The following is an 18383-nucleotide window of genomic DNA, read 5'->3' as shown; positions in this document are numbered from 1 at the left end:
AACTGGATCAAGTTTTACGTCTTTTCTGTTCGTGGATAGAAAAATATGAGACTGAGTACTTAAATTACGCGAGTCAAAAACAAAAAACCTACTTACGGACGAGTGTAGGACATCAAAAAATTTCTAACTCTACCTCCATAATTTCACTTGTTTCCTAGCTAAGAAAAAAACGTTTTCTAAGTAATACTGGTCGTAAAATTGTTTGGGTTTGGATTTCCATTAATTTTTCTAGACAGCTACATAAGTTCCAACTTCGAATACCTTTGATCATCCCGATACCATATTGTAAAACGTTGAATTGTTCTTCTGCTTGTCTATCGAAGAAACTTAAGAATATTACATTGGTTTTCAAATGATCGTGAAAATAAGGCAATACAAATAACTCTCTGTTATTCCTAGACTGTGTAAATGTATTTTATACATTTATAGCCTATAGAGCTCTGTGAAATAGAGTAAAAGACAAAATTTTCATCAGATACGAGTTTTCTATTTTATTTTCAATCCAATAAAATTCTTTAGGAGTTACGGGTGCAAAAATAAATTTTATTAGTTTGAGTTTTCATTTTCGAGACAATTATGTTTGAACATTCATCTAAACCGCGTGTATTCGAGCTGGCAATAAGTAGAAACGGCCTGCAATGAACAGACGCGTCAGGGAAGTCCCTTTCTACTGCCCGTGTATGTTTCAACAAAGTTTCAAGTCTGATTATATTAAAAACAAAGCTTCATCCAAACAAATTTTATTCCTTTCTTCGACTTATTTTTTTGTATAAAACCACCTTCTGCTCAGTTATACTACTCGCCGAAAAAAACACCATATACGACCGCCATTTTGTCAAAATACGTTATTTTTGCTTTATCCTGGTTCGATACAGATTCAGATTTTCTTTGACTTTTTGCTAATATAAAAAATGATTCCATACAAATTATACTGTATTTTCTAGAAATCTGAGAAAACATGTACAAAAAGTACCTTAGTCTATTAATTTTTAGTTTTAAAAGTTGCTAAAAAATAATCCCTTCAAATGGCAATACAGTCTTAAAGGAAGAAATAATTTCCTACTTTTATTATTGTCTATATGAATTACTTTGTAAAATGTGACTGCATAAAACTCTGCAATCTTGTTATTACAAAACACCCAGTATATGTGAAGGATTTCATTAATTCATTTCCAAATTAAATAAGAATAAGTGAATCAGGTGGTCCATTCTAAACTTATCAATACTATCGTTTTCTTTCTAGTTCCACGTTCTCTGTCGTAATATTAGATAAGAAACGCATGACACTAAATACGAAGTTCAAAATTTATTTTCTTGTTTCTCGATAACTATATACATATCTAAGGACACGCTATTATTTCAATGTTTCATCGATTATTTTTTACATTTCATTATGCCTCGTAAGTTCCCTTGACTCTCATCCGTCCCTCACTTTCCTAACTTAATTTGTCCCTTGTTATCAAATTGATGCAGTGGTAAAAATGAATACAATGAAATGATAAATAGTTAAATTGTCAAATTCTTTAGACTAACATCACGAAGTCTCAACTAAATACATACACATGACAGAATAACGTCATTTCTTAGGAGAAAACTGTGTCAAATTGACACAAAGGACGGATGAGGGTTAAGTTAGGTTAGCAGTACCTACAAGACTTAGTACAACAGGTCACCGCATATAGATATACATAATGTCGTTTATAAAATCAATTTTGAACATTCAAAATTAATACTTGTAACTACTACTTATCAGTGGATAACACACTGATCATTATAGTGTATGACCATATTCTATTTCTCCATCATTTTTTAAAATTTAGTCTTTAAAGTATTATTGCTTCGTTGTTTATTTAAAGTGATACAATTGATTTTTCTGGATTTTTTCAAGTTTCCATAACGGCGCATCCCTTTCATCACCGTGCACTGTTCAAAATGCTATTATTTTAATTAATAAATGCTATTATTTTATTAAATTAAATCCAGAAAATTATGTTCGTTGATCGCTAAATTGTACTATAAGTTAACTATGTTACATCAATTTACAAAATTCCGCAATAAAGAGCAGAAGTAAATGTGAAACTGACTTCGCGTTCCAATTGACCCGAACAATGCACAAGGGTTAAACGAAAGAATCAGGATCAAATATTACAATCAACAAACTTCTAATTATATTATCTAGTTAACATCTTCAGGGACGAATTTATTCAAACCAGAAGCAAATATTTTTTTTTTATTTTTCAGCTCTATTTATTTAAAAAATATTCACAAACATTAATGACACTCAATTGATGGGATATCTTTTTCTTTCTTGGGGAATTGCCTAGCGACTATTCATTCTCAATAATATTTATTACATCTTTTGAAATTATGCTCGAATGAATGAAAAACTAAACACACACACACACATATATGTGTCAGTATCTCTCAAAAGATTACTAACACGTGAACCAAATACATGTTTTTGCATTCAAACGGATTAAAGGATGTCTTCTCTGGCATTCATTCGGTGAAATTGAATGACGATACATATTTAGAACGTTGACACCGTCATCAGAAATGGTATTGTTTAAATAATTCAGAGTACGCAATCTCAACAGACGACAGACAGTTCTTTGACTGCTTAACCATAAACTCGATGACCCCGATCTCTTTCAAAGGCTTTAAATACATTATTCAGAACTAAAGCACCGCTCGTTTCACCTTTTTTAATAGCAAACCATTAATGACGCTACTTTTAAGAACAATTGTTCCTTGTGTACAATATTTTCTTTATTTTTCTGTTTTTACTAAAAATAATTCTTTGTACATACGTATATAAAATAAATTCTAGTAAGTCCATGATCGGTTTATAATTTTTCTATTAACTTATAATACAGTGATTCCTCGATAAATGTGACACAAACAACGGCGTTGTTCCCACCACTAGGGTGGTCCCCATCTGGAACCAATCAAAACAGAGTAACCAGAAGCTAAATAGAAGCTCGACTTCGTGCAAAAAAAAACAAATCTATGAGAGGTGAAAACCTTTCCGCCTTGCCACGAATGCTTCGAAGCGGATCCGAGTCCGTCGCACTCATCGAGACATTACTCTATTTACATGTTCCGAAAGTGAGTCAAGGATGTAATGATAAGTTAAACATCATACAAACAAACAATTTACTTAACAGAATTTTACTGAGTAAATTCAATTAAAAAAATACAAAATTGAATTATCCCTACTGTTCGAAAGATAAAACGAACCGAACATTTTGTGAATGTTTATTAATTTTATCACGCTTTTATAAGTATTTAATACTCGTAATAATCCGTAAAAACAGTCTTAAAATCATAGTTAAATGAACTAAACCATAATGGTTAAAAACGTGTAGGAAGACATGCTATGGTTGAAACGTCATACGAACAACGTGTGTAGTAAATAAGAAGTTGTATGTACTTGAGTGAATCTTGACTATGTAAAAATGTATTGAACCGTGACAATTTTACCCCCACATTGGAAGACGGCAAATTAAAAATTTCTGTGGATGTACGAATATTTACTGAGAGTATCTACTTAATGACATGCTTCAGAAATTTAATCGGTTACAATATTTGTGTCAACGGAAATAATTATTTTGTTTCTTAGCCAACGTATACTCAATATCGTCTACCAGAGACGCACTTAATAGAGCTTACCGTTCAGTGTAGTTTTTGCTATAGATAGAAACACGAAATTTGCAAAGCAACAGAGCTGAACTTTGTTTACCCAGTATGTAAACGAGATCGTCTCAAAAAAATAATACGTAACAATATAAATATTTAAAAATTTGTCTTTATTCTGATAATATAGACACTTTTTAAACATAGTCCCATTTAAAAAAGTTTGACGAAAAGCCTCCAAAATATTCATATGGTTAAAAATAATTAAACCGCGCGTATAATTTTAAAAAGCTCATAAAGACATGAATTAATCAATATGTTTCAGATAGGTTATTATGTGCACTCTTTCACGAATCTGATTTTTGCTTGTCTTGTTGTCTTCCAATCATGATTGAAAATATTTAGATTTTAACAGTTCTAACATTTCACACATGAACGCAGAAACAATTTCTTTTTTATCCGAGGCTAATGTACATAGGTACGAATTTACAAGGTACGCTTACCCTAATACCGTCTCTCAAATTAACTTTTCATCGATAAATCCGCCCTTTTCTTTGATTACGGCTTCACATATCCGAGGCATTCTGGCAACGAGGTCCTCGATTTTCTCCATTTTTACATCGCTCCATGCTTGTTGCAACGTTTGCCACAGATGTTTCTTCGTTAACGGATAATGGGAACGAACATCTCGATCCAGTTGCTCCCATAGAGATTTTATTGGATTGATATCCGAAGAGTGCGGTGGCCACTCCATATTTTTGAACACTATCTCCGTCTCTTCCTGCGTCGAAATTCCCGTGTAGACATCAAAATAATGCTTCGAGTCATTCTCCTGTTGCATGATGAAGCTGCCCCCCATTAATCGGAGTCCGGATGGTATAGCGTGCTTCTCCATGATCAATTCATAATCCCACTGTGGTATTTCGCTTTTAATTTGAATCAAATCACCCATTCCGGTTTTTGCGAAACATCCCCATACGAACACGCTTCGCTTCCATCCAATGGTTTCGAACTCGGACTTGCCTGTCCAAAGAACCCTACTCCAGTCTTCGATCGTCCAATCTTTATACGTATCGGCCCACTCCAATCGTTTCTTACGAATTTTCAGCGAAAGCAACGGCTTGCTGGTTACCACATACTCATGTAGTACATTGCTGTTTCTCAATCTTCTTTTAATGCTGGTCGAGGGTACGGGACTCGTTCGTCCACCATTTTTACGTGTTATGGACGTTGGCTGCCATCTTTCTTTTCTCGATTGCTCCGCGTTGTCAGACTTTCCGATCTCTGTACAATGTTTTACTGCACACTGAACAGTTGTTTCGCTGGATGTACTTAAATTTTGTAAACTATTCTGTAACAAGTATCTCTTTCCACGGAGAGATGTAATCGGATTTCTTGGTTTGAGACTCGCTCTCGTTATTCTCGTCATCTCTTCGATTGTTGCAATGAATTTTTGTTGCGAGATCTTTACTCGGCCACTGGTTTTGTCAGAATGGCTACAACATGTTGGAAATGTGCCTTTTATGCACTACCTGGTGACTAATGTATATACCTAATAGGAATCTTGTATCGCTGGATTTAGATTCGGTAGACAATGGAACACTTCGATTTCTGACGCTGTCGCGCAGGTGAATTTGTAGTGCATTGAAGAGAAAACTTGTGGCCAACAAGCAGCCCGCCAGGCGATTTTATATTTCTATTGAAACTTTTGTTTCTCGTTGTACGTATACAAAAAATATGAAATAAATGAAAATTTACATGTGTCATTGTTATAGTGCGCAAGTGCAACTACAAACTCCAGTTCTATATTTGATATCCACGAACGCCAAATGTTACTGAAAGAATCGGTTTTGCACTTAGTAGTGTAGGAGAGTGAAATGATGACACTACTTATATTACATCCGAGAGATATTCCAACTTAAAATATTTTGCACAACGAGTTATAAGTGCTTTTGGATCTACATATGTTTGTCAAACATTTTTTTCGAAGATGAAATTTTCAAAGAGTTCATCACGTGCTTCATTAACTGACGCCAATTTAGAAAACCAGCTAAGATGTGCAACGTCGAACATAAATATAGATTTACAAAAATTAAGTGAAAGAAAGGATAAACAAATATCTCATTAATTAAGACCCGAGATTTAATTCTATTGAATCATAGTATAACAATAAAGTTTCATTCATTTTGTATTTGTATTACGTTTTTTAAAAGCATGTTTACCTAAAGTGCGGCCCGCTGTAACGTTTGGGTTGGCCAGGCCTATTTTAATGTCTCGATTGGCACAGTCATGGGAAGACAAATCCCAAATCGCCCTTCGAGAGTCAATTTCTAAAATAAATATCTCTGCATCAAAGTTCATTATGACGTCTGGTCAGCGAAAAAGTTGCTCGTCGCGTGAACGCGTGCATTTGATTCAACACACTTCATTTGTCCATCGTGAAGGAAGACCAACGCAACGGGTCGCCCATGTGTCGCTCGTGTTTTCATGGTCGCCGGTAACGCGTTGGCGCCGTGACCAAGTGTGTACGACCTCATACATCTTGAATCGTATGATCGCCGACGACCTGGTCGCCGGTGATTGGTTGACAGTGCGTAACGGCTCTTATTTTGTCAAGAAAATGACGTAAATGTAAACGAACGATGAGTGGAATAACTATTTTAGAATAACGTCACGAAACAATGAAAAACGCCGGGTCATTCAATTGTTATTGACTAATAAGCGAGTGACGGGGGTTTTCGGTGTAACTTGACTTCTAAATTGGTAAGTAGGTATTCGTATCTCACGATTAATTTCTAGAAATAGAGATGGATTTTGAAAACTGTTCCTTAGAGGTAATGATAAATAACACGTTTCCAAAATAATTCCCTTTTCTGGCTGCTAATATTTTTTTATGTTCTAAAACATACCTGTGTGTAAATAAACAATTCTATTTGTTTGCATAAGCAAAACCTGTTTTGAATAGTCTACGTAAATAATTATTTATATCGGGCACTTTGAATCAGCAAAAAAAAAGAGGGCCCGAATGTAGAGCACTTTGTCTAAACAATTATTTCTGACACTTCTTCCTAAATTCGATAATGTTTTTCATTGAAATTTATTGTAATGAAGGAATCTTACGACATTAAAAAAATAATTTTATCTTTAACCATCCGTTGTCACACCTTTTTTAAACGTAGTTGTCACACTAGGTCAATTTAATCCAAGCCAATATTCAATCAGCTATTGTTTAAAAAGTTTGAACATTGCAGAATATATTTTCGTTGTTAAAAATTAACATTGAAAGTTTCATGTTTAAAAAATTCTGGAAAAAAAAACAAAATTCAGAAAAAAGTTTTTTAGGATACCTGAAATTACTACTATGTATGTACATGGCTCCAGTAGTACCATTTTCAATAATGCCTCAAAGATATTTTACTTCAAAGTCAAATTCTGAGACAATTGGACCCAGTGTGACAATAGAGTAACCGGATGGTTACAAATTCTACTGGCATGATTTATCAAAACAGAAAAATATTGCAATAAGTCGTAATTTTGGTGGTGGTACGTTAATGGTGTGGGCTGCATTTACATTCGATAAAAAAACATCCATTTGTCGTATTTCTCCTAAAATGAATTCCGATCAATACACGGAATTATTGGAATTAAGTTTGATACCATTCACCGAAGAAATTGACAATGATAACTTTAGTTTTCAACACGACAATGCTGCAGTTCGTACCGAGCAGTGGTTTAGTCCAAAAGATTATTAAAGTTTTGAAGTGGCCAGCATGTTCTCCGGACCTGAACCCCATAGAAAATCTATGGGGAATACCCGCAAGAAAGGTTTATGGAAATTGTAAACAATACAATTCGATCAAGGACCTATCAAAGGCAGTTTCTGAAGCATGGACATCCATTGATGAAGAAGTACTTCGAACTTTAATTCTATCAATACCGAGTCGAATTTTTCAAGTAATTCAGAGAAATGGTAATTGTACTAACTACTAATCTAGAGATAAGAAAGAAACTATTGTTCATTTATAGTTTATTTATTTAAAAAAAGATGTGGCATTATAGAAATTTCGCATTTTATTTTGTGTTATATTATGTTTTTTCATACTTACTTCAAATAAATAATGTTTCTAATATTGCTGACAATGAATATGTTTTCTTTGATGAACCCCAAAACGATATCGCTCACAAAATAATCATTATTATAGAAGTATTGTACGATTTCATTAAAAACCGCAATGGTTTTATGGAAATTTCGAGCAGTGTAGAACTGCAATATTCATCTGTTTATAGAATGTAAAATGCAGCTAATTAAAGGTGGAAACAAAAACCAGCTCTGGTCGGTACTACACGACTCTCTCCTATACATAAAAAAACGAATTGTGGGTCCCCAACTTTGGTGTTTTTCCTCTATTGTGATGTATTACGTTGGTTGACATTGAAAATCATCGACGGTCAACCACTGATGGCCCACTGGCCACGGAACGTGTTAAACACCGAGTTCTGAAAACGAGCTATCGTCGACGCTACACGTTGCGTCGTGCGCCCAGATATTCTTCGCTATTTCGTAACAGCTGCGCGGCGAAATATCGCGAAAACACTTATCGACGTTACGTTCCCTTTCACCTATGACCACGTTTATCTCATAAATACCAGAAAACACGTGTTACACGGTGTATCAGGTACAAGGCTAATTATATTATAAGGTAAAAATAATGGGAAACGTCTGGCGCTTAGATTCATATTGGTAACGGAACGTTTACTTTCGACGAAGTTTGTTATTTGACTTTTAAGGAGGAACATCGAAATTAAGAAAAAAAACACACGCGTGTTGCAATAAGAAGAATTTTCTTTCGTCACTTCAAGTGGTTCTCGTTCGTAAGCGTTGCAGAAAAGTGTTGGAAGTATTTCAAATAAAAAACTTTTGGTGGCAACAAATTTTCATCGAGATTTGATGTTTAAATATAATACCACTGTGAATAGAAACACTAATGCATTTGATAATTGTGACGGGGACGACAGACCGATGCGTGTACATATAAATTGCGTCTTAACTTTGAAGACAATCAGTTCATTAGTTTTTCAGAAATCAGGTCAACTAATCTGAAGAACGTGTGGGATGAGTTATTTATAGCAACAAATTCGACACAGTTCATCATAATGGAATATTCAACACAGAGAAATTCAGTTTATTTGACCCATTAAATTGATTAAATACACATTTAACAAGGAAACCTACTATCGAGACAAGGCTCTTTTAAAATCAAATCTACAGCAAAACGGTAAGTATAAACAAAGCTTAGACTATTAGCTGCTAACATTTCGCTATTGTTATCAAAAATGTTCTTAAAGAATGTTTTTTAACCGTGTTCTCAAGTTTCTTAATAGTCACGGCGCTTAAAATGTCACGGACTGCTCCCCCGAGATGTTTCTTTTCTTTTCTTTTTATCATGTGCATTTACCTTCTAAATTAATCATAAAAACCAAAAAAAAAAAAGGTGAGGCTAACTCCACTACCGTCTATAAGCATCGAGACAATTTGTACTGTGGAGAAACAATGTATGTGTACCCGGTACTGTAAATTACTATTTCTTAAATAAAATTTTCGTTTTTTCCTGCTATGTATTTACCATACTCTAAGGCCTTCTGTTGATAATGCGATAATGCATAATAATGCATGCAAAAAAAGCATGTAAGCTCATTAAAAATGGTCAGAAAATAATAAAACAATAAATTTCAATTTTAGTAGATATTCTCGATTACTTAATATTTATAACCTGTTTCATGCTCCCAAGATTGGACGTTTTCATTATTTTGAGGAATAATGTAGATTTATTTAATCGTCTTTAAGATACCGTGCACCCAATCGTGAAAAAACATGGTTCCGAGAAGAATGCGTTTAAAGATTAGAATTATCTTTTTTGGTATATAACCTGGAGACAAAGATAATCAGCTATTCAAGACTGATACCGTGAAGCTTTTGCTTTCTGAAAAATAATTTTCAGTTCTTTCTGCTATTGCCTCTTAATTATTTTGACTCGTTCTTTCATCTGGAAAGTACATTTTTCAGTAATCCCAACTCTTTGATTATGAAACTGTCGGAAATTGAAAAAAAATTCCTTTTCACAAACCATGTACTGTATAGATATATAAATTATCCAGCATTATTATAACGCATAATTATACACAGGAATTTATATATATAATTCTTTATAAATTCATTATAATAATTCCAGCATTATTATAACGCATAATTATACACAAAACTTACATATACATTATGTCTGTGTCCCTACTTCGGTCTCTTTGTTATACAGGATTACATAAACATTATCTGATTTAACCAACTTTTATTTAACTAAAGGTTATCAGACGGCAATATATCGCAATGAGTGAAACGTACCGAAATATAACGTGTTTCATTTAGATGGCTACCAAAAAACTATATGAAAGCATATTTACATCATTACACGTACTGTAACTTAAACTTAAAAACCAATATATTAATATTGCTAACGTCACATATTGTCGTATTGGCTAAAAAAATATACTGCATGTTGTAAATACAGCAATAAATAGCGATACATACATGCGGTACTCAAATAACCCCATTAATTCGCCGACTTATTCAATTTTTTCTTCTTGCATGGTCTCATTTCAAGTGTTGTAACTTCGTTAGTTGCACGAATTTTTTAATGCAATTTATTAATATGTACAATCTATATATTTCACACCCTGAGAGTGTACAACGATAAAAATTTAATATTTCTTAATCCCTAAAACTATCGATCTCTTAACACTAGAACTACCAAGCAAGTCAAAATGACTTGTCAATACACTCTTACAACAACGATTAAAATGTTATGACAATACATTTTCTCAGATCTTTTGCACTTTTTATTGCGATATGAAAGTGAAGAAAGTAGTCAATTTCTAAATTTCTAAATTTTCAAGTTTTTCACGTTTATCCACCGATCGAAGCAAACATGCATTCATCGTCGGTAGATCTAGTGTTAATGTGAATTTGTCATTTCATGTCATCGTGTCCGTATTCAGTACAAACGAATTAGAACAGCGAAAGGTCTATCGGAATAAAGTAATCGATCATTTGGTGTCCTATTTCAAGAACATGCTGCGGTATTATGCAGCGTACACATCATCGTTCTTACAACGAGAAAACAATTCCCTTTTTTATTTCTAATTTCATTAAACTGAATAATCAGACGACTGATAAGCACACTTTGACAGTTTCTGACTTTCGACACGGTTGTGTATTCATCCAGTATACTACATACAATCATGCTTGAAAAAATTAGACACTGAAAAGGAAAGCTTCTGCTGTTGAATCGTCTCAACAAATTGTTTTTAGACACGTAAAGTGTCTATAAATATCTTTCATGTGTTTTCTTTAATTCACTGAAAGAATTACTTATAAATACAATTTGATTTCACATATGCGTCGATGATTAACACCAAGCAATTCTCACAAATTGAAATCTACGAATCATCGAACAATACTGGTTTTGCAAGTTCCGTATTATGTACTGTGCGAACGGGAAATAATTACCAATTAGAAAGTAGTAATTAACGCAGCCACGGGACCGTGTCTTACCTTTCAACCATGAATTTGAAATGGTAACAGCTTCCCCCTCTTATGTAGCTCCTCGAAGGGTCCTGACATTTATCGTACATAAGTATTAATTATTACGACTACCAGCCACGGGACGATAATAATTCGTAAAATTCTTGCGGACACGAAACAATCAGTTTCACGCTTAATTTATGCCACGCGGGCTTATCGTATATAAAAGTTGAACATAGCTGCAAATCCAGCGGTCATAGATCTTTCGTAAGATGGATATTATAAGAACACATGTACTGTAGATATGCCACGGTCCGTGATTTATTGACAGTATATTTGATGATATAGAACACTGTACGCCGATTACATCGTGGAGATTCTAGCACTTCTTGTATGCGTTGGAAAGCATGACCACTCCGCGAACGTCAATCACTCGCGAACGTAAGACGACTCGTGGAAACAAACTGAAACAAACAGCGTTACGTTTAGCGACAGAAAGTCACGAGATGTCGTATCGTAAGCACCGATCATTGACTCTGGTGTAGTTTCCGCTGACTGGTGCCATCTTAGATAATTTCTATGAAACGGCGTGTTACCGACTGTAGACACATGACATTAGACGAGGTGTCTAATAGGAATCTATAATACCGGCACCACTTAAAACACCTGTGATTTTAACGACCTCTGCGTTATAAGAACGATGAATTCGAGAATTACATAATACCGTATACAGGAGGCATGGACATAGAAATATAGGGACCGAGCATACGTTGCGGCGACGATACCTTTCAGAGAGGGGCGACGAGGTAAAAGTGTGCCTAATTTCTATTGGCTGCTGCTGTGCACATGCGCAGTAACGCGATGAGTGATGAACGTGCGTAAAAGACGCGGTAGTGTGGTAGACATTTTCGTAGCGTCGGAAAGTAACATCGGTCAATTTGTATTAAATACGTTAAGATTCGCCTACATTATGTAGGATTAAATAAAACAGATAAGGCAAATAATCAACGACAATTATTTAATAAACTTGTAATTTTTAAAGAGCAATAAAACAATGATATAACATACCTAAAATATACTTTGGTTTATTCAACTATATAACTTACTTAAGTTTATTTATATTATTGTTCTGGTTTCTGTTATTTAGAACAATAAAAGATTTCAAATCAATATGTCTATTTTAATTCATCTTATAATTTCCGGGTTGGACAACATTTTTGTTACACGCTGTATATGTTTGTAAAATGATGTAAAGGGACATTGACGGAATCCAAATTCCGTCAATTTTTCTACGGATCTCCACTCGCAGCAACCTCCTCGCGGTGAGATTTGGTGAGATCTGGTAATTGGCAATGCTGAGCCAATGGCTGTGAAATTGTTTAGATTTCAGAGTGTTAATACAAATATTTTTGTAATGTACTTGTAACATATTTATTTGTAATAAATATAAATAACATACACAAATATTTATATTTATTATATACTTCTGTAATGTATTCGTAATATATTTAATTATATTTATTGTTTCCTAACTTGTTAATTTTATAAGATTGATATAAATACTTAGGAAACCATTACTGGTAATACATAGAAGGTAACAACACAAATATACTGTTAATTGCTAGCCGCTAAGGTGACGTAAAGAGATACATTGAGTTTAGTTATTGCAAAAATCCCGCTTCTCTGTACAACCAATTTAAAGGGACAAGGCATCGAGTAACATCAAAGGTGCCGTTCGGAGTGCCGCCGGTTGCCGCTGGTTACCGTTGGCATCTTTGTGCAAAGTGCACGTGTCTACAGAAAGCATTATTTTTTAAGAAAAGATATGTAATATTTGCTTGAATTCCGTTTTATGATTAAACAAGTTATGGACTATCACGAAACATTGCATTGTTTAACAAGAACCGACATAATTAGTAATGGTATATGAACGTTCTCACATGCACGAAATAAGAATTTTGTTTTCAAATAATGTTAATGTTTATTATTTTGCAGATGAGGTTAAAAATTTCGATGTCAAATTGCAACGAAATTTGCAGAAAGCACTACAGACTTTAGCCGAATGTGATAAGAAATTTATACTGGATCATGATCATAACAAAGAAAATGAGACCCCTGATGTCAGGTAGTATGTCATCATAAGTGTATTTTACTTGGTCAATAATATTAATTCAGAGATATTGGTGGCATGTATCACTATTTTTGCAATCTTACACTGTGATTATTACTGTCAGTATTTCAGTTGAGTACCTATGTGCTTCTTGTTTAATATAAAATCTAAATTTACACACACATTGTAGGACAAAAACAGCTAGATTCACTTTGCTTGCTTTCTCATATACATTGTTTTATAATATATGTACAGTGGAGTCTGTTTATAGCGACATTCAAGGGACAGAGAAATTACATCGCTGTAAATAAATGTTGTTATAAGCAGACTGAAAATATATATAAAGTAATATGTATGGGAACCGAACTTAGAGAGCAAGTCGGATGCAATATGCGGTCTGCTGTTATAAGCAGTGTTGCAATAACCAGACTCCACTGTATATATATAATTACATGTACTGCTATTATTGTCACTATCCTATTACATTATTGTAAATACTAACGGTATTATTGACTATGTAAAGTCTACTTTTGCTTATATTTAACTCACAAATGGGATGTGCATTAATATGCTTTATCTTTTTAGATACCAATACATACGCGCAATTGTATGTACATTGAAAAATTTAAAAACATGTGAAGAATCAAATGACGAATCAACATTTAGTGTTAATCAATTTAATGCCATAAAAGTTGCCATAGAATTGTTAATTGCAATTGGAATTATACCAGTTCTTTTACCTGGGGTTGGAATCAGTATGACTAAATTATGTCCTAGAGCTCTGGAATTAAGCGAAGAGAAAGTAACTGATTTGCAAGTATGAAAATTGCATTCTAAACATTCTTAACTGTATATAACCACAGTGGCCAAACTGTGGCTCGTAAGCTGCACATGGTTCTTTCAGACTCCTACTGCAGCTCCCATATAGTTACCAGCGGTGTGCGGGTATATATCCGAATTCGGTCCCGACAGTATAAAACGTATCGGGATCCCGACAGATGTTGGGTTCCGAAAAATGTTCAGGTCCTGAAAGACCTTCGTGTCCCGAAAGTATCTTCAGACACAATTAATCGACCACGTTAAATAATATTACAACATGTAAAATGATTAAATGAAGTTACGCTATAATCGTAAGGTGGAAGTAATTAGGATATCTGTCTTATGTACTTTCGGGAGCCCCGCCTCTCTCACTCGACTTTTCCCAACCCGACCCGAGCCCGAAACAAACGATACCCGCACACTCGTGATACTTATACAATATTTTTGTGTAAACTTGACACATATAACATATACGTATGTAATATGATATTTTTGTAAGTTTGCTGACTTTATTATGCAGTGTGATATACACACAGATTGTAAACGTAACTCACAATTTAATACCGTTTCAATAGAGGATGCGGCTCTAGAGTATTTCTGATAGGCGACATGTGGTTCCTATCTTGATAAGATTTGGCCACCACTGGTATATAACATGTATTAACTCTATTAATAACATTCATAACTTTAACTGGATATAACTTTTTCTTATATTTCAGAAATACAAAAGACAAACATTTACAGTATTGTCTCTTATGGATTTATACAATGAAACTATATTTCGTCCAGCAATAATTAATCAACTAGGTCCATTACTAGCTGCACTTTTACAATTAGGACATGCTCCATTAATCAAACCAAATAATACAAGTGAAAATGACAGTGCATTTAAAATGACAACAGATTTATATGGAAAATTAAAAAATGACCAGGAACAGTTTGTTTGTTTATTGCATCAGTTATTAAATAATTGTCCAATGTCTGCGAGTATGAAAGAATTGATGGTAATTCTTGGTATTAAAGGAGCGCCGAAGTGGCTTCAAAGAGAAACCCGTAAATTTTTAATCCAACAGTTAATGCGATCAAATGGAATTATTTCAATCATAATTGCTGTTTGTGAAGATACTTTGGATCTTGGAGAACATTGGAATAAACTGGATACTGTTACGAGGTTAATAGCTACATCGCATGGCAACAATCCTGATGAATATTACAAAGCTATATGTCCACAAGTACATTATACAAGCATTTGTTAGTAACTCGTAGTAATTATATGAATACGCGTAAAACTGAAATATACTGTGCATTTGTTTCAGGTATTAGATCTCTTATCATGCAGACAGATAAAACACTCGTCAACGATAGCAAATGGCTGCATTGTCGCGCTTTATGAATACAATCCCGAAGTTTGTCTTAAACATATTACAGAAAAAATATGTGACCCTTTGCTTTTGTATTTAAGAGACAAGCCAGGTGTGATTAAAAATGAAAACGAAGTGGAGAAATGCATAGAAAATTTGACAAAATGTTTCATAACAGTAGAAGCAAAATTTAAACATTTACCTTGCGAGGTCTTTACGAAAACGGCAGTTCCATTGTTTTGCTTGTACAAAAATGTTAGGCTTAGCGCATGTGTGTTGAAACCTAAAATCAAGCAGCTCATATTGAGGCTCTTGCATGACGAATCATTGAGGAACAAGCTGTTTGCAGCGTTCCTTGGACATGAAATAAGTGAAAATTTTGGTCATTATTTGCTATCAAAATTCGGACCGACCGGTGGAATTGAAATTACTGGAATAGACGATACTTTTAATTATGAGCAGTTTGCAGACAGTCTGTTCGACTTAACATCAAGTACCAATGCATTATCGACCGCTTTATTTTCTTATTTACTACAATTTTTATCAAATTCAATAAAATCAGATAACAAAGAAGAAACTCGAAACTTATTAGAAACTGAAAGCGAAGTGATGGAAAGAATTGAAAAACGGTTAGCGACCGTAAAACTTTTGTCAAATTTAGCTAATATATCGTCTGTACAAGACGCGCAAATAGAACACCCTGAGCCAATATTTTCGTTCGTAAAATCATTATTTGACGAATACATTACAAAAACGCAAATGTCGTCTGAAGAAGATGACTGTGAAATTCTTTATGTCAGTTTAATGCTAATCAAAATGATTTTGAGCGAAAGAAAGAAGCCTTTAAATTGGCCAGCGTTTAATGATTTTGTAATATTTCTGAAGGAACGTTGCACTCGTTCAGAAATTCCAGAACAATTACTGCTCTTAATGAGGGAACTTATTGATCTCATTGAAACACAAGATCGATCAGAACGGAAACATTATAGAGATCTGTCGGTGGATCATAGGGTGTCTACAAAGTTTGAAGAAGCACTTAAAGATCTTGCGGATCCATTGCTACCTGTACGCGCTCATGGTCTTATAGTTCTTACAAAGTTAATAGAAAATATGGATCCATACGGTACAGCCAGAAAATCTATTATCCTGCAAATATTTAAAGTTGGTAAATGCAATTGACATATGTAATTTCAAATTTTTCTAATACAGATGTTTTTTTATTCTACATGTCCTCTGTTATAGGAAAATTTGAAACACGAAGACTCGTTTATATACTTGACAGCAATCAACGGATTGTGCGCTTTAGCCACTTCATATCCACAAGTAGTTATAGAAACATTGGTACATGAGTATATAGACATGCCACAACGCGTATCAATTGGAGATATTACTGTAGAAACGAGAGCCAAACTTGGTGAAATACTTGTCAAAGTAACACGAAGTTTAGGTAGGCATCCAATGATTGAATAGATTTGTACGATTAAATTTTTAACTTCACTATCACGTGCACAACTGTTTTGAGCGCGCAGTTTGATAAATCTTCTATGGGGCTATTCAGTGTTCAGATATTTTCACTTCAGTTTTGCAAAGTGCTTAAAACAATTCTTTTTAATCATTTCAATATATGGAATTCATTTCTCTTTATCTTTTAATTTTAATTCATTTTTATAAATTAATAGGTGAAATCGCAGCTGCATACAAAAATATTTTAGTGAACGGATTTCTCTGTGCCACACGAGATTCAGATTCATTGGTGCGTGCTTCTAGTCTTTCGTGTTTAGGTGAATTGTGTAAGGTACTGGGCTTTCGACTGGGAGATATCCTTATCGAGGTATATTTGTCATTCATCTATTCATTTCATAAGTAATGCCGTATTTAAGATCAATTTGGAATTTAAAAAAATATTTGCAACTATTTTTAATTGTTCATATATAAATTATGCCTCTCTATTAGTAGGTTTTATTTCGCAGTCTTTTTTTGGATCGTTTCCCCAAAAAATTATTTGATTATTTAAAGTAAGAAGAGAAGCAGCATTACTCACAGAATGGTCTGATACCATTGTGTTACCTTGTTGAAAGTATGTTAAATGTAAATGTGATATCAACATGTGATTTTTAGGTAATTTATTGTATCAGCTGCATAATAAAAACCGACAAAGCTCCTGAATGCCGACGAGCTGCGGTTATGGTGAGTACGTTGCTGCTTCGCGGTCTTGGAAAGGACACATTAACTAGTCTTGGAAAAGATTTAGTTGATCTATATCGTGGCTTGAAATACTTACGGGATAATGACGAGGATCCAGTGCTGTGCCTGCACGCTCAGCAGTCTCTCGAAGAATTAGATCAAATTGTACGAGATTTCCTGTTTTCGCCGCCAAAACTCGAAAAACGTATATTTCTATTGGATGGTTCATAACCACGATTTAGCTGTCTTAGAAAAATTGTCTTACAGTTGCGTGTTTTCTTAACATTTGTAACGATTTATTTTCTATAAAGAATATTTATATCCAATACTTCTTCGTTAATATACAACAGTAAGATGCATAAGTAAATACAGAAAAAACCAAGTTTGCTTTATACATGTTCACGCAGAGTTTGTTGCTGTTTATGATTTTTAACTAGTCTGCTGATATTATACATTATCAGAATGTGCAGAATACATTGAAATAAGAATATTAATCGAGCATTGATGAATTTTTCATTTTATTCTTAATTTAATAAATCCCTTAACATATTCTGTCTCCAGCTGATCATTGGTAGTACACAACAAACCTTTGATTAATATTGATTAATTCTGCCGAGTTATATGTATTTGTAATTTATAAACACTTCTTATAGAAAATGATGCACAAAGGTCTGGCATAGAGCGAGTTAATGAATAA

General features: G+C 33.9%; 2 protein-coding genes across 2 annotated transcripts in view; one reads left to right on the top strand and one right to left on the bottom strand.

Annotated features, from left to right (window-relative positions):
- Nucleotides 1-11630, bottom strand: part of LOC107186658 — a 39061-nt gene extending 27431 nt beyond the window's left edge. The window contains exon 1 of the mRNA XM_015574581.1: nucleotides 11243-11630. The gene's annotated coding sequence lies outside the window, so the exon portion shown is untranslated. The remainder of the gene's footprint in view (nucleotides 1-11242) is intronic.
- Nucleotides 11631-12951: 1321 nt separating this feature from the next.
- Nucleotides 12952-17917, top strand: LOC107186654 (transport and Golgi organization protein 6 homolog). The gene is made up of 8 exons (XM_015574577.1): nucleotides 12952-13134; nucleotides 13208-13337; nucleotides 13908-14139; nucleotides 14861-15373; nucleotides 15458-16663; nucleotides 16745-16949; nucleotides 17182-17333; nucleotides 17621-17917. The coding sequence occupies exons 1-8, from the start codon at nucleotides 13065-13067 to the stop codon at nucleotides 17915-17917; spliced, it is 2805 nt and encodes a 934-aa protein (XP_015430063.1). The 5' UTR covers nucleotides 12952-13064.
- The last annotated feature ends 466 nt before the right edge of the window (nucleotides 17918-18383 follow it).

The sequence above is a fragment of the Dufourea novaeangliae genome, unplaced genomic scaffold, assembly GCF_001272555.1.
Source record: "Dufourea novaeangliae isolate 0120121106 unplaced genomic scaffold, ASM127255v1 scaffold80, whole genome shotgun sequence".
In the NCBI taxonomy this organism is placed as follows: Eukaryota; Metazoa; Arthropoda; class Insecta; order Hymenoptera; family Halictidae; genus Dufourea; species Dufourea novaeangliae.
Note: the sequence above shows the minus strand (reverse complement) of the source record. Positions and strands in the feature narration are given on the sequence as shown.

Coding starts and splice junctions, on each gene's coding strand:
- LOC107186654 (XM_015574577.1), top strand. CDS start 13,065: ATGATTAAACAAGTTATGGACTATCACGAAACATTGCATTGTTTAACA. Junction 13,135..13,207: donor AACCGACATAATTAGTAATG/GTATATGAACGT, acceptor ATTATTTTGCAG/ATGAGGTTAAAAATTTCGAT. Junction 15,374..15,457: donor ACAAAGCTATATGTCCACAA/GTACATTATACA, acceptor CATTTGTTTCAG/GTATTAGATCTCTTATCATG.